At 37.2% G+C, this 17,067-nt stretch overlaps 1 protein-coding gene across 3 annotated transcripts; it reads left to right on the forward strand.

The window, feature by feature from the left end:
* The first annotated feature begins 155 nt into the window (after positions 1-155).
* On the forward strand, positions 156-16,220 carry cnk (connector enhancer of ksr). 3 transcript variants are annotated; one of them, XM_076413155.1, is made up of 14 exons: positions 156-359; positions 425-588; positions 648-829; positions 883-1,051; positions 1,108-1,276; positions 1,327-1,591; positions 1,650-1,833; positions 10,045-11,509; positions 11,568-11,782; positions 12,281-13,055; positions 13,114-13,372; positions 14,571-14,834; positions 14,891-15,152; positions 15,212-16,220. In XM_076413155.1, the coding sequence occupies exons 1-14, from the start codon at positions 302-304 to the stop codon at positions 15,440-15,442; spliced, it is 4,662 nt and encodes a 1,553-aa protein (XP_076269270.1). In that variant the 5' UTR covers positions 156-301; the 3' UTR covers positions 15,443-16,220. The 3 variants fall into 3 exon arrangements, with proteins under 3 accessions (XP_076269270.1, XP_076269271.1, XP_076269272.1); XM_076413156.1 differs by having other exon boundaries at positions 160-359; positions 15,215-16,220; XM_076413157.1 differs by having other exon boundaries at positions 160-359; positions 15,235-15,550.
* Positions 16,221-17,067: the final 847 nt, after the last annotated feature.

Below are 17,067 nucleotides of genomic sequence, written 5' to 3' on the forward strand. Positions count from 1 at the left end.
CCAATAAGATTCTTTTAAAAACAATACTCAATTAATTTAACTATTGGTTCAATAAAATTTGAAAAAATTGTTATAGACATCTATCGGAATAGCGACATATTATTGTTGACGTTAAAAAACCTCCAACAGATGGCGTGCTCACGGCGAGGATCGGAATGAATCATAAATGTTGACAAGTCTCTTCAAGTCAGGAGACGTCAAATTCTCAAAAATAATGCACTGTTTTTTAGATTTTAAGAAGTGTTTTGGAAGCTTTAATATTTTTCTATTTCATGTTTTTGTATATACGTGTTTGTAAATAATGGCTTACGTAAACGTAAAGGACTGGTCTGTGGACCAAGTCATGTATTGGCTTAAAGGTGAGAATTTGCAAGCATCATTAGTTGGAATTTGTATCATGTTTTATGCCATTAATCTTTTTCAGGCCTGGATAATGTTATATTTCAGTATGAGCCGTCGTTTTTAAACAATCAAGTCACTGGACAACACCTACTGAACCTTAGAGCTGATGATTTGGATAATATTGGGGTGAACAAGTTAGGGCATCAAGAAATTATATTGGAAGCTGTAGAGCATTTACGGAATTTTGTAAATTAATTCTAGCTTATGTCAAGAACTGTTAGAGTATATTTCTATTTCTTTTGCAGCACTATGAGTTGGATAAAGAAAATTTGCAAATGCATGCTCTTAAGTTATCATGTGCAGCTAATTCACTCTACAAAGAGCTTTTAATGGTAGATGAGAGGAGTGATACTGTAAAAACTCAAGTAATGTCTGATGTTCATAATATAGTTGCTGCAATAAAGCCGTTAGCTTTATGGTTAGACAGGTATGGACAAGCAAAACATTCATATATGTTAAGTGATGGTTGGAATTTTATAGATCACCATTTACTGGAGATAAAGACTACTTAGACAATAAGAAAGAGTTACTACAGTTAAGTCTGGAGATGGCGTATGTGGCTCATAGGGGTAAATTCTCAGAAAATCCAGTGTTAGATATTAAGAAAAATTGTGAAAAGCTTGCCAAGATTGCTGATTATATTATACAAGTAAGTTTTAGTTGTCTTTAATTCAGGTGGGTTATTATTGGGTTTCTTATCCATAGGACATATGTGATCCAATGATATTGCAACCAGCCTCTCTAGATTTAGCAACATTAAAAAAGAAGGAACAGGATATAGGGTTTATTATTATGCCCAGTTATTATCCAGTGCACCAAATAGTTGATATTAAATTTGGCTCTCCTGCCCATGGAAGTACAAAAATTGAAGAAGGTAGGAAAGTTTGTGTTTAACGAAAATATATCTAGTGGTGATTTGTCTAGGTGATGAAATAGTGCAGGTGAATTATCAGACAGTTGTTGGGTGGCAAGCCAAGAAAGTTATGCATTTGCTTATAGAAGCTTCCCCAGAGATTGTTTTAACACTAAAGAAAAGACCTAGACACTCAAAGGTTTATGGACAAATTTACATGAAGCCTTATCGTTTACCTAGCAGGAAGAAACCAACTGAAAACTGGTCAAGGTGGAATGACAATTTACCATCTCCCAGGTTATTGCCCATAATAGATTTGCCTATAACCATCACAAAGTTAGTATTTTCCTGCAATTATTATTTATTGCAATTCTAATGTCTTTGTGCTTCATAGGTCAGAGGAGGAGATTAACAATGAGGAGGGAGATTTAACCAGCAGCGATAGTGAAGCACCAGATAGTCCATTGGAAGGTAGTTTCAGAATGTATCCGGTTAAACCAAGGTCAATTCCCCAGAGGAGGAACACGATTACAGGGACTACGCCGACCAATAAGAGGCCAACAACTTCAATCGAACAGGTAATTTATTAACATTATAATTTGTCTGTATATTTATATGAATAACACATTACTTTTTTATTTTTCATAATTTAGAAATTACAGTGTAAATTATCAACTAGCAGTATATTCTTATGGTTATTTATATTCTCAAATTGTCCAGTTGCACTTTTCTGGACATTGTTTTTACCTTCTTCAATTTTCAGCAATCTTCTGTTTCCTACTTCATCTTCATATCCCACATGTTTCAACTAACAGTTCACCTACAAAAGAATAATAAGATCACAAGTTTTATATTAAGTATTTGCAATAGTCGGATTAATCACAAGGAAAGTTATAAAAAGTTTTAATCTATTAACTGGTTTTAATTCAACAATACAATATGGGCAAGAATAGTTTTCTGATCTCTATCTGTCCAATATCTAATTTCTTATTTTAAATTCAACTAACCTAAAATTCGAATTTGATTTTTTTAAACTTATATAATGAGAGAAAACAAGATGTTTGCGAGAATAAACATGTGTGAGAAAATTTTTCAAATGTGCGCTGAGGACAGATGTTTTTTATTTTCGCCTTTTCAGGTATATTTATTTTAGGGTGCTATTCCCGCATATGCCGAGTTTTTGCTGCTATATATGAACGTGTTTCTGATTATTAATTTGTTACTATTTCTTATACTATCTATATTTTTTCCTGAACTTACCTTCTCACGTATGGCCAACAACGCCGAAATTATAGATAATTTGCTGTTCCTTTCTTAAATTAAAAAAAAGCAAAATGTGATTACCAGCACACAATGGTTTGCTTGTTTTGAAAGTAAGAAAAGTATCAAATTAAACTTGAAATTAATTTTTTTGATAATTAAACATAATCGTTTGACGGCTGTCAAATCAGAGCATAGATTAGTTCTTGTCTTGCATTGCGCGCGTAACATTGCCAGATCTCTAAAATTTTAAAATTGGAAACCGTATATATGTTCGATAGAAAAGGTTAGTATATCGTTTAAAGATTAGAGCTGGCAATACTAACTCGATGTTTTATGCGGTAATGGACAATTTCTCATAAATTAATACGAAAGTAAAAATTAAACAATGTTACCCGTACAATTGATATTTGACAGCTGTCTAACGAGACACATTTCTTCTAAAATCAAGTCATCTTCAACGCTACTAGCGTCATCTTTTGACTCATGGAACTATCCAATTAGTTGTCACTGTAAGAGATTAACAGAGTTATTGAACAGCATTCAAGTTAACAGGAATTCAGAATGAAGAAAGTAATTATAAGAATTTATATGATGTAAGATGAATAGACAATTCAAATTTAAATGATCAAAACCGCCAGTATATGAAATAAATTATGTACCAGGAATAAATTCGCATTATATATTCAGTAAGCAGGACGCAGTTATATTTTAAATATACACAATCGAATAACATTAAACATATACAAATGTCGATTGAGAATATTTCATTCAAACGTTGGGTACGTACACTAGACTGAAACGCGGAAAATACGTCTACCAGATCCTTGTCATCGGCTCGGTATTTAATAAAACTAAGGTATGCTGAAAATATATAAACATTCATTCTTGAAATATTTTCATTTGTGATTATTTTCTAGGTTTTATAGTGTACAGTTCAATTTTATTAATATATAATATTATTAAGTTCTGTGTAATAATATAAGCATGACGGATTTAAAAATAGTAGTTTAAATTACCAGGGTGTTTGATTAAATGATTTTTAATTATGTTAGGTTATGTTATAACATTTTTAATTTATTTTTTTTTTGACACAGTGCTACTAATTTTTTAGCCATACTAAATTTTCCAACTTGAGTGTTTTGTAATACTGCATTTATACGGGTTTGAGGTTTCATGCATAATCAATTACTAATCAGTAATAATATTTTTATTCAATATCTCTTATTATTCTTTGTATTTACAAGAAGGCAGTATTTCAAATGACCAGGGTTATAAATGTTAGTATTTTGCTTTTGAACAAATTTAAAACAAATGTTATAATAATTTGTACTTTTTTGATTTTGTTTATCGAATGTATTTCTTTCGTGGATTTAAGGGAATATTTTTCTGCTTTAATTGATGATTATTTTTCTTGATTTCTTCGTATATAAATAACAACAAAATTAACTTGTTTTGATTGTCCTTTTGTCTCTGGATTGTAGTAGTATAGTTATGTTTTGTGTAATGACTTTTTTTTGGTAATTGGGTTGGGAATTTTTGGGTAATAAGGCTGAAAACAGTGTTCTAATTTTATTTTTATAGTTATACAATTTTTTAAATTACTTTTGATGGATATAAGTGAGTGTCGATAGTTATTTAGACAGGAACAATATTCACAGTTTGGATATTACCAGGAATTATTGAACGATTGTAATACTTCGAGTGAATTTTCTGCTGCTTTGTGGTTTACGATAAAATTATATTCCTCTACAACATTACTAACAAATTATTACTTTGTTTCTGTCTGATTTGATATCTCGCTTTTAAAGAACTATGAGACGTTATATTGTAATTTTAACAGTTTTGATATATTTCAGTTTGATTTTGTATCAGTGATTTAGATTGCTGCTGCTGTGTGTTGTACTGTTAAGGGTACAGGATGTCGACACGGCTCGCATAACTCTTCTTTAGTTAAAAATAACCTTGAGTACATGACAAAAGGCTCGTTTAATCCAGCGATGAATGAAGAGGCGATCAGCGGCACTAAATATGTAATAATTGCAGCGATACGCGATGTTTGTTATTGTTGTTGTGCGATTAAAGAGGCCCGTACCGATATCTAATCGAGCATGGGACCGTCGATTAACGACAAACATCGGCAGCAAGAAGTCGGATATCGGAAAGTGTCTGACGATAAGGCCGCAAGAAAAATCTCGCTCTCTTGGCCGTCGTGTTTGACGACGATAAGGGAATTATGTCGAATTGTTTATCGGGAGGATATATCTGTCGCCCAGTGGATCGTAAGTGGCTCTCGCATCCTGTGCAGATAAAGTCGTTCGCTGCGTTTTCGACACGAAACCGTCAGTAAAAATCATTCCCGTTTTTCGCATTTTGCTCATTATCGGGCGTTTAGGATTGTTTAGTGCTTCAATTGAATCGTCCTTGGCAGTGTAGGTTGATCATCTGTGTACGTGCGGTCTGGTTTGCTTTGCCCAGTTTTTGCGGTAAGTTCTCGGCCTATTATTGTTTACCTAAATTATTCGTTAGTTAGCGCGACGGACGGCTCACGCTCGGATATCAACAAATTATTATCGTTGAATTTAATTCATGGACTAGGTGAGTGTCACATGTTTTGTCTATTTATGGGTAAAATACGTATTATTTTTTAATATAACACCTCTCGAGTTGGAATAGAAACTGATTACATCTTCGTTCGACGAAAGTCGTTTATCCGGGAAGTCACATGGCGTTAAATCTGGCTGTAGTGTCTGTAATTCTTGATCTTGATTCTGATTCTGAATTCTTGGTGATGATTGAGGGTGGGCACGTGGTGAAATTGATGGAACCTAACGGGACTATTTATGATATATTCGGGTGTTTGACAATTTACAGTTGACAACACAGTTACTCGAGGAAACCCGGCGAAAAAAGAGACGGTCGGTCTTTTTTTTCTTATTTCATGATGACCAGCTAGAACCAAATAGTATTTTGCTGATGTCGCTTCGGGTACGGGATAGTGAGTGTTTTGCGGGCGACAGAGACCCTGGGTTACGACTGGGATTGTCGTAGTTGGTTTACGACCGAGGTTTGTGGATGGGTAGGGATTTAATCAAGGTGTGGTAGTGTTCTAAGGCGACTATGGAGAACCTTACACCGAGCATGCTAATGAAATTCTTCACAAGCGGGATTGAAACCATGGGACATTGAGTAACGCGCGGACTTTTTTGGCGTGTTGTATTTGAGAACCACCATTGGAATCTGTGGTCGAACTGGAGACCGAGGTATGAAACTTTCTGGAGCCAGGCGATGGGGACTTTATCAATTTGGAGGCGATAGGCGTGGAACTCCTTCTTGCGGTGGAACAGAATAGCCTGAGTTTTGGTAGGGTTTATTTGCACCCGCCAGAATTTTTACTGCACAATCGCTTGCTTCAGTTGAACTTGAAGTCTGTCGCGAATAGTGTCGGGACTATAACCGATTGTGAAAAAAAAACGGTATCATTTGCATAAAATGCTGTGTGGGAATGTTTGTCGATTGGGAAATCAGCCATATAGAGGTTGAATAGGGCTGGGGCTAGTGGAGCACCTTGCGGGATTCCTGCGGAAATCTGTTTACGAGAGGAGGAAAGGACCTACCGTCTAAGTAAGAATCTATCAGGGAGATTAGGTCATTCGGTAGACCAAGCTGTTTCGCTTTGAATATTAGACCGTGGTGCCATACTTCTTTTTCGGCAAGTTTGGAAAGTGAACTAATCGGCTGATGGGCCTGTAGTCAGATAGATTGGATTTGGTATCCTTTTTTGGAATGACAGCGACAAGCGCATGTTTCTAGTTCTTTGGGAAATCTGTAAAAACGTTTTGTCTCCTGGGGAATGCGATAGTATTGCAAAGACCAATTAAGATTGTTATCGTTATTTGTTCCTATACAGGATGGATGCTCACATATGTGACATTGTTCTCCTGCTGAATAGGAGAACGTCTTCAATAGCTTCGTATTGAGAGCTGCCCTTAGATCCCCTTTATTTGTGTTTATAACACTTGATTCCCTTTGCGCCTTGATTGCTCACAACAGACTACTGCAGTTAGACTTTGTTGTGAATAAATAAAACAATCACTGTACATTATTTATTTTATTTACAATATTTACAATCCAGAGTGAACAAATTCAAACTTTAATCAACTTTTTAACTCGACCTCTCGTACATGAATGTTTTTCCCTTATATTTTCACATGGCGTGTTCGCAACCGCCTCCCTAAGAGAATATCATATTACATGGGTGTACTGGTCCATTAATAGATGTCTTTAGGTCTTCAGGTAGAAAAATAAGGGGCGTGGAATCGTTAGAAAGTTTCAAACACTGGCAAATAGGATAAACGTTGCATCATTTTATCTTCTTCGAACTTTGCAATTGCATTAAGTCGATTTAAATGATTACAATGTGGACGTAGTCTTAGTAATACCTTCTTAATAATTCATGGCGATAATGTTGCTTTTGTGAGCTTTGATTTGACCGCTATTCTACTGGCTAGTATAAGTCTCTGGACACAATATGCTTGGATTGTAAGAGATGATATTTCGGCAACAGAATAGAAACTGATTGAATTAAAGGTTTATTGATAATAGAAGCTCATTACGTGCACTTTTTTATTTCTCTGTATATAAGATTTAAATACTATATTTATTTAAAAATACACTATTGGTAAAGATGATATGATGAGTTTTACGTTGACGTGATTACGTTTAATGATTTGACTCCCTCGGGTTTTTTGTGGCGGCAAAGAAAATCGGGTGAACGTACTTTTTTTGATTCAGTGGCGCGAGGAAGGTTCATTGGTTGATATTTACCGCATTTCCTTCGTGTTTTGTCATGGTAAATTGCGATAGTAACGGAGATTTGATCTTTTACTTTAATACTTGATGTTTCCAGATATTTTGAGTATGTGTTTTAGTTATGAATTATTTGGTTTTAACAAAGTTTGTACAGCTTTTATGCAGAGAGATTCAGGACCATCTTCAACATTTTATTTTGAAAATACTGTAATTTTTGTGGCATGGAACAGTATGATGCATCAGTGAAAATGTTGATAACATTTTACATTTACATACAACAATTTACATAACTGGTTAGCGAAAGAAGATTAAAAGATTAAATGAACGTAACGTTATCTGCTGTGCCACCTGTCCTGCCAACGTGAGCCTACATTTTTAGACAAATTACCGTTTTGTTGTTATTTTTCACTTTTAATATTCTTACAAATATATTGTTATTCATTTGTTTCGTTAGATATGGCACCAAACACCTTCCAAATATGAATGATCTGATGGATCTACCAGGTGTGTCGTTAATTCGTTTTTTCTCGTCAATGAAAACACGTTTTCTACAATCAATATTTGAAATTTGTTTATACTGTTTATTAAAAGTACTGGAGATTTGATACCTTTTGTCCATCTCTCAGAAAATTTAAGGATGCCATTGTAAAAGAATAGGTTCTCTCGCGAGTTAAATAATTCATCGAGCCTTTCTTTACTTCTTCGAAATCGGTGTGCTCCTCTGCAACCACGTGTCCCATCGAGTCGGATTGAATCAGGTCTGGAGAATATGGAGAGTGCGATAAAACTTCTCTGTGAGTTCAACACTTCTTTGACTGGTTGGTGTATGAGACGGTGCTACAAAATCACCTTATCATGTCTTTGAGCCTACTATGGATGTTTTTTGATCATGTATTGTCGCTAACGATCAGTATTAACTTTTTCTCCAGTATTCCACGGTTCACAATATTGGAAATAAACAGGGACCTACCAGACACAGAGAATGGTCTTGGCGGTGGTAAGGCTCTACAAGAAAAACAATGACTTTCAGCGGTTTTTCTCTTTTGAGGAAACAAGAAAACGTATCTTATATAGCTTTGACGTTAACGTCAGTAGTACTCACGTCAATAAGTATGCCTAGTGAAACCAAATACGCATGTTTATAAAAAGTACTTACATTTTCAGAAAAATTAGTCGACGAACCTGTTATTACCAAATTGCATTTCGATTTGCATGTTATGTGATGTTATTGCTCGCCAGGAAGCACCGTGTCCTGTTTATATTCAGTGGTTGTTCGAAATGACTCACTTAGAAACATGCCAATTTCAGATTAGACGTGAGTCAACGGTGTGTCTGGCGGCACCGCCGACTTTCGAAACTGCACCGGCTTCCGGATCGTCCGTCAACGAATCTCCGTTCGTGTCTCGACTTCCCCGTCGATTGAGCCGGTGATTATTCGGCCTGTTCCGTTTTCGGCCTTCATAAAATCGGTTTTTATTTGCCGGGTGATAATGACACGGGCCGCGGCGGACGGATCCCGAGCGATTTTCGTTAAAATTGTTTAGGTTCGGGGAAATAATCGGTTATTTTAACCGTTGTGTTTATTTACATGGGTTTATGATCACTCCGAACAGCGGTAGCGGTATATATGTTCGATATTATTTCGGACAAGTGTTTTCGGGCGATGGATTAATGGGGGGCTGAAAAAGTATCGAAATTTTTCTTGATATTTCTTCAAAACAATTTTTTTAAAATGTTTTTTTAGGGCTTGTTGTAGGGATGCCGAAAAATTATCGATATTTTTAATAAAACTTTTTTTTTTGATATTTAATTTTAAGAATTTATTGCATTTTGACACTTAATTTGATATAGGGATGCCGAGAAAGTACCGATATTTTTCGTCCACATATCGATATTTTTGTTGACCAATATTTTTATGTATTTTGAATACTGATAATGATATTTTTTGAATACTTTTTACGATTTATTGCGTTTTGGTACTTAATGTGATATGGGGATGCCTAGAAAATACTGACATTTTCGCCCATATATCGACATTCATGTTACAATAAAATATTTTTAACAAAAAAATTGAACCGACTTCAAAAAATAAATAAGGAATTCACTAAAAAGTAAAAAATAATCAAACTTAGATCTTTAACACAAAAAAAAACGTGTTAAAACAAAATATGTACATTGTAATCGTTGTAATAACTAAATATAAATAAACAAAAACCTTATTTAACCTATCTACTACACGTTTTTTTATATTCTAGTATATACACACAATTTAGACAACCTATTAATCTATTAGCAATATTTTTAACATATTTACAACGAGCGACAAATTAGATTTGTTTTGTTCGTAATTTAATTTTGTGTATATGTCACAAAATTATATTATTATATTTGTATTGTTTGGGCTCGGTACCGACTTCAAAGTGATCAGTTGGTAGTTCTTAAAATAATATTATAAATAGATAAATAGGTTTAGGTTCTATCCTGTTTTTTGAAGTCGGTTAATTTTTTTTTATTATTCTCCTAGAAAGTCAACAATCTGCCCTGTTTCGAAAATATCTTGGTTAGTTCAGATGTAAAATTGCACAATACATGTTTAACTAGATAGTTGTTATGCGATGCGGCATGATAAGAGTAAAATCGCCGTGATAAGAAGCTGTATTTTTATGGCATCAAGTTTGTGTGTTATCGTTTTTAATCTTATCCTTTTTTCCATGCAGTATTGGGATTTCCTGCAGTCCTGCGCGAACGGCAATCAGTCGTCCAGCTTCATCAACATAGACAAGGCGAAAGTCGAGGAGGAAGCCCGGTTCCTTCGCGACAAGAGCGTCTCCTACAATGTCGGTCTAGATTCCAGTCCCAGGCCGACGACGGTCATCGGTATCTCCCACAGTCACAGGAAGAAGAGCGTGAAGGGTAGGGACAAGGCGACGGACCAGGATATCGCGAGGAAGGTTAACTTCGACGATGTGTCCGAGGAGATGAAGACCAGGAACGATGCCGCCGCCAAGATCGACAACAAACTGGACCTTCTCGACATCAAGGTGCAGGAGACGAATCTGAACGAGGAGAAGAGCGTCAGCATCAACAGCCTGTCAAGTTTGCATAACGAAAACATCAGCTTCATCGATGAGGGACGCGAGCTGACCGACCGGAGCAGCATGGTGTCGGATCTGGTGAAGGAGAGCTCGTTGACCGATAGTTTCCTGAAATCTCAAGAGAACGACGGTACTAAGGGTCAGAACATGCCCGTGAAAGATCCTAGTCTCGCCGAAATCAACGTACACAACATGATCAAGAAATTCGACGATAAACGGAGCCCTTCCTCGCCTAAACCGAGAGTTTTACCGAGGGGTCAAGGGAAGAAACCGCCTGAAGTGCCTCAGAAACCAGACAATAAAAAACCGTTGGTTCCGCCGAGAAGTGCCACCACTAAACTCAGAGGAAGACTGGACAAAAGTCACAGTACTCCTGCATACGATTTAACAGAAGAAGATCCAACGCAGGACAGTCCTCCGATAAAAATAGAAAAACTCCCCGACGTCATCCCGAAAATTCCCGAGAGCATCATCGAAACCTCTCCGGTTGACGATAAGAACTGCTTCTTTCCTCCCGAGGAGAATCAGAACACTATCATCGAAATCAACGAAGTACCGGAGGTGATCAAAAAGCTTGAAAATATACCGGATGAGGTCATAGAACAAACATCAGAAGCGAAACCCGAGATACGACCGGCCGCTTGTGACCTTGATTTGCCACCGAAACCGCCGCCAAGAAAATCACTGGATAACTTAAAACCGGCGTATCCGGCAGACAGTCCCAAACCAATCGTGAATATCCCCGAACCACCCAAAACCATTCAGCCGGCCTCAAAGAAGTGTCTGGAGTTTCCCGAGACCAACGTGGATCTGAAGAAGATGGGCAGCATGCAATCCATACGGTCCACAGAGTCGAACGATTATCTGGTACCTATACAGGTGAAACAGCCGTTTGAAATGCCAGGGAAAAGCTTTAAATCCTCGCCTAAAGCCGGGTTTGAAGTCGATGGCGCGAGTGTTAGTAAAAATATTTCCAGCCACGAAGTGCACAGACCCCACGAATTGAAAGTTTCACCCACCAACAGCATCGTCAAGGCGATGATATCCAACAAAGGGAAGTCGAAGAAAAAGAACAATCTGATCGCAAGTAAGATTTTTATTATTTTTTCTATCAGTCGAAATCATTTATATTTTTCATAATGCAGAAAAACGCAAGGTCACCGTAAATGATCTGACACCGGCTGATAATCAGGGGTATCTATATCAACGGCTTCGTGGCAAACACAACCCCAACGTTCACTGGGAAAAGAGATGGTTCGTCTTGCTGGGCAGTTGTCTGTATGGTTTCAAGAACAAGGATGATCCACGAGCATCTTGTCTCATATTCTTGTCGGATTTCACTGTGTCTGTTGCTAACGAGGTAAGTCTGTTATAGTCTATCCAAAGTAGCAGTGAACTCACGTCATCTCAATTTATGACGGCAACACGGTGCAATGTTGCCGCATTTATATATCCCCTGTAGGCTTAATCTACCTAATTAATACTTGTATATCTAAGTAATGTTTTTTTCTTTTCATTAGAGTACATGTTTACCTTTTTATGTTTAGTCCTTGTTTCCTTTGTTTCTGTGTTTTCTTGTCAAATTATTCTGATATGACTGTATTTCTCCGTAGTTTCTTCTGTTACTAGCTCTGTACATTGTTCTTTTGAATGGACTTTTGCAGGCTGATTTGGTTACATGTTCGAACGTATCAGACATCATTGTATCTCTTTTTAACTGAAAATATAAGGAAAATATTGTCTGGTATTAAAACGAATTTACATTATACATCTTGATGACGTGAGTTCACTGCTACTTTGGATAGAATATATATTTTTTCAGTTCATCTTCTTAAAACTCAATCTCCTTATATTTAAGGTTAAGTCCAGATCGAACGCCTTTAAGGTTTATCATACCGGCACGGTGTTTTACTTCTCAGCCGAGGACTCGGACAGTCTTCAGATATGGATAGATCTAATAAACGCCGCCTGTTTACATAACGAGTCGCTGAAGAATCATGACGGCAGGCTGTACTCCGAGACGGACGATTCCGACACCGAAAAGCCGAAAAACGCACAGCCCGAGAAAACGGACTCGCTGAAGAAATTCGGGTCGTTGAAGAAGTTCAGTCTGAAGAAGGCCTCCACGGAGACCCCTCACACCGGCAGCACGAGCCTGGATAGGAAGTGGTTTTTCAACAAGACCAGCAGTAACGCGAAGAACAACCTTCCGGTGCCGACGTCTCAGTTCCGCTCCTACCGGAAGGTAAAGAACGAACCGACGCAGGCCAGCGTGCGTACCGGGAATTTCACGTCGCATGTGCCCATCTTGGGACCGTCCAACCTGCACCAGGCTCAGAACATCAGCGTTCCGAATTTGGCTATCGACATCAGCAGAGTGCCCTCGGTCAAGGACACGTCCAAATCGAAACAGAAAAACCAGAACTTCGTTCACGCCAGCAACCCGAGTTTGTGCAGCGCAACGGAGTTTACCACACCACCGGCTACTAGTAAGCACGGCACGAAAGACCGACCGGAAAATCTCGCGGGCCTTCCCACCTTGGAGGAGCTAATGAACCGACAAAGCGAAGAGAGCCGAACCAATCCTCATCACCAGTTCGATTTGAGCACCGTCCAATCTGACGTTGTCTATGGTATATTTACTCTAATTCAATGTAAGCCTTTGATTAAATTTTTTTGTCGGTTTTGTAGGAGAACTACCGATCAGGTCTCCGGAACCATCATCCGATGCTCAAGATGTCTTCGACAATTTGCCATTGTCTCGGTCGGCTTCTCAATCAGAAAAACACGAAAGTAGTAGTTGTTTTGGTAAACGATTGGGTTCTTTGAAGAGGAACCAGAACAAAGGGGAAGAGGGCAAAATGGCCACTTATCCTAAAGCTATAAAAGGCCTGGAGAGTAAGTCCAATAGGAGTCTTCCCAGAGCCCTTAAAATCCAGACAGGCTCAAGGTACTGTATGTTTCTTTATATTAAGTATGTGTTAAACATAAAATATCATAAGTTTCTTCAAAATATCGTAAAACGTTATCAACGCAATATGATAATAAAAAATATGACCCTAAGAAGCAAAGGCTAGATTAGTTTGTTCGGTTTGTTGTTCAGAATTGTCCGTTTTATTCACCAAAAATTTAGAAAACAAATTTAAACACTAATCGGATCGGATAAATATATGGACAGTATGGCGAATGCCTAGACTTCTCATTAGCATTTATTACACATTTCAGGTCCCTGTAATGGAACATTTCTTATAGAGTAATAAAATAACTTTTTAGACACATTGTATGTATTAAATTTATTAATTTGAATCAAATAATTGTTCCATTTTTATCGATTTACATTTAAGAGGGGAAATAGGTGTAGCACGGCATATTTCGGGTAATTTTTTTGAATTTTTTTAGCCAATTAAGAATAAATTTGTTTTATTTATATTTTGAGAACATATTGTACATGTATTTAAAAGTTTTTTTAATCGTACAATGAAGATTTCGACTGCGGCGCGTTGTGGTCCATCCAGATAGGTGATTTATGTACATTCTAAAGGTCACAATTTCCATCTGAAACAATGTACAAAAAAAATAGTTTTTTTCTGTAGGTGTCTTCTATGTGAATTAACATTTAAAAAAAACGAAAATTAATATATTTTTTGGAAGGTGAAAATCAACAACGACTTTTTACCATTTTTTTACATTCACTTATTCACTTTCATTTTGCAATAAAAAATAGTGGAAATGAAAATGTTTCTTAGTTTCTAGTTCACAGAGAATCTATATAGATAAAGAAGATTTGAAAACTAAAAACTAGAATGTACACAAATTCGAAAAACAATTTTCGAGAAAACGACGTTTGAAAGTTAGAGCAGCAATAGAAGTACGGCAGTAATTAATTAATTTAAACAACTTACTAATAATCAACTATTGCAGCATCATAGTGCAGTCCGTCATTAGCTTTATATGTGCCATTTTTGGCTTGCTGCTGTTCCTTTTGAGCGTTTCAAGCTACCTTACTGTCCGGCGAGCTGTGTCGATTTTGTCGGATTTTGCGTCGATTGTCCAAATTCTGAAACCTATTTTACAGAGAGACCACCTTTATTAAAAATTATTTTAATATATATTTATTTTTCATGTTAATTGTTAAAAAAATATTTCAGAGAATGCGAGGAGTATACCGTTTCAAACTTGCACTATTCCTCCGATAAGAACCTGTCGAGAAACGAGTCGTCCGAAATGATATGTTGTTCCGAGATAGTCAATGAGAGTCAGTTCGCACAGAATCGAATGCTCGACGACTCCATGGTACAGGGCACCCCGAAAAAAAGTGGCAAAATCAAGCGACAGACCAGCTTCGGATCCACGGAGAAGAAGAGTTCGCGATCGCTTCCAGGTTTCACCAACCGGGTGGGGGATTCGTCTCGGTAAGTCTATTTCGAGTAGTTTAAAAGAAGTTTTGGGTGACACCGAGTTTATACAGGGCGAAACTGAAGCCGACCACGCAGTACACGCCGATGCCGCTACCCCTGTTGACTTCGGAGAGTAAATCCACACCGAAATTCGCGGTCGAGCTGAACTTGGACGAGAAGCATTCGAAGAGCGGCGGTAAGCTGTCGAAGATCTTCAGCGGAAAGTCGGAGAAGAAGGACAAGACGTTCTTGGGATCGCCCAAGCTGCATCGTGCCATCTTCGGCAAGCACCACAATGGCGGCGAGAGCTCGTGGACCCCGTCATCGTCCCAGGTAAGTGAGTCAAATCTAGAGTTTGGCTGGTCGTAAGCTTAACATGGCGATTTCTGCAGCAGTCGATTTGTTTGTCCCAAAGTTCCATGTCTCTGGACAGATCAACGTCGATCCCCCCTCCGCAGCTGGCGACACCGATCAGGCCCCACGCAGATTATCCTGGTCTGAAGTATCCTCCAGTGTTCGAAGCAGAAACCTACTCGCTGGCGGATCCTCAGAGCAGTCTGAATCTGCTGAGGAGCAAACAGAAGAAAGATAACATGGACGGGGACGATTCTTCCATAGCCTAAACCAATCCGTTTTGAGTACAATGAATCTTATTGTTATTGTTATGTCCTGCAAGGTGTCGATGATTATCGAAATCAATCTGGTAGGCGATACACGCGTAGATCAAACTTATTCGAATATTATGCTTATTATTATTACTGTTAAACTTTTATGGCTTTATTCCACATATCACGTTAGAACTAGGATGTGACATTCCTATATGAATAGAACAAACCTTATTATACAATATTAAAAGATAATAAAGATAACGTTAATAATCAAATGGAAAGACTGGACGTAATCAATAAATCAAAACAATAACGTATATTTGCTATGTGATAGTTGATATTAACTCTTTATTTTCTATAGAAAACGGGTGCACAGGGCCGTACTTAGCTATAGGTATTTTTAGACGAGAGAAATCTTTATATGGCAAACAATTAATTATTTTTTAAATTTGATTGGATCGAGATTGAATGGGAATCGATTTATTGTTCCCGGTACCCGCAACGAAATGGTTAGCAATAATTTATCTATGTGTAAGTTTTAGTCTATGGTTATTTGCGGCGTTTTTCTTTCTTGGCAGATTAGGAATTGTTAGAGACCTGCAATAAACCGTTATATTTATTTATATCCAGTTTCGTACCTACATTGTTATTCAGTATTAAATGTTTCTATATTTCTTTGTATAAGCTGATATTAGCTCTTGGATGTTTCTATTCGCTTTTTATAGTTTGTTATGTGATAGTGCCAAAATAGAAACTAAGGAGTATATGAAAATATATGATATTATATAAAGAATTGCCTTTGTTTGTTTTAATTTTTCCTACGTTTCTACCTGGTCTTTTGTTGTCTATTGCTGGTTGATTTGTCTATCCCAAATTTCCACGTCTCTGGATAGAACAACGCCGATCAGGCTCTACGTAGATTATCCTGATCTGAAGTTTTCTCGAGTGTTCGGTGCAGAAACCTACTCGCTGGCGGATCCTCAGAGCACTCTGAATCTATCGAGAAGCAAACGGAAGAAAGACAACATGGACGGGGACGATTCTTCCATAGCCTAAACCAATCCGTTTTGAGCACAATGAATCTTATCGTTATTATTTTGTCCTGCAAGGTGTTCGATGCTTATCAAAATCAATCTAGTAGGCGATACACAAAGATCAAACTTATTCGAATATTATGCTTATTATTATTACTATTAAACTTTTATGGCGTTAGTCCACATATCATGTTTGAACTAGGATATTCCTATTTGAATAGAGCAAACCCCACCAAACTAAGGAGTGTTTGAAAATATATAGTATTTTATAAAAAATTGCCTTTGTTTTTTAATCTTCTTATGTTTATAGTTGGTTCTGGATGGATACGGCAGAATCGAGCTGGCGATGGATGATATAATGAAAGTTCTTTTTCGCGAGGGTTGGAGGTGGTGGCAAGGTTTGAAGATGTTCTGTGGATATGGAATCGTTCTAAGGCCCAGAATTAATATAATTTTTAATTGCAAGTATGTACGGTTGGGGAAAAATTAATTTAGGATTTTGCTTAATATTGACTTTGTTTTGATTGACTGTTACCTTTTTTTAAAGGTCACCTTTTCAGTAGTAGTTGTTAAGTTTCGTAATTAAGTTGTTGTTTCGTCCAAGTT

This window comes from Rhynchophorus ferrugineus, unplaced genomic scaffold (genome assembly GCF_030347505.1).
Source record: "Rhynchophorus ferrugineus isolate W39M unplaced genomic scaffold, kcgeb_rfMv2 rfM9, whole genome shotgun sequence".
NCBI lineage: Eukaryota > Metazoa > Arthropoda > Insecta > Coleoptera > Curculionidae > Rhynchophorus > Rhynchophorus ferrugineus.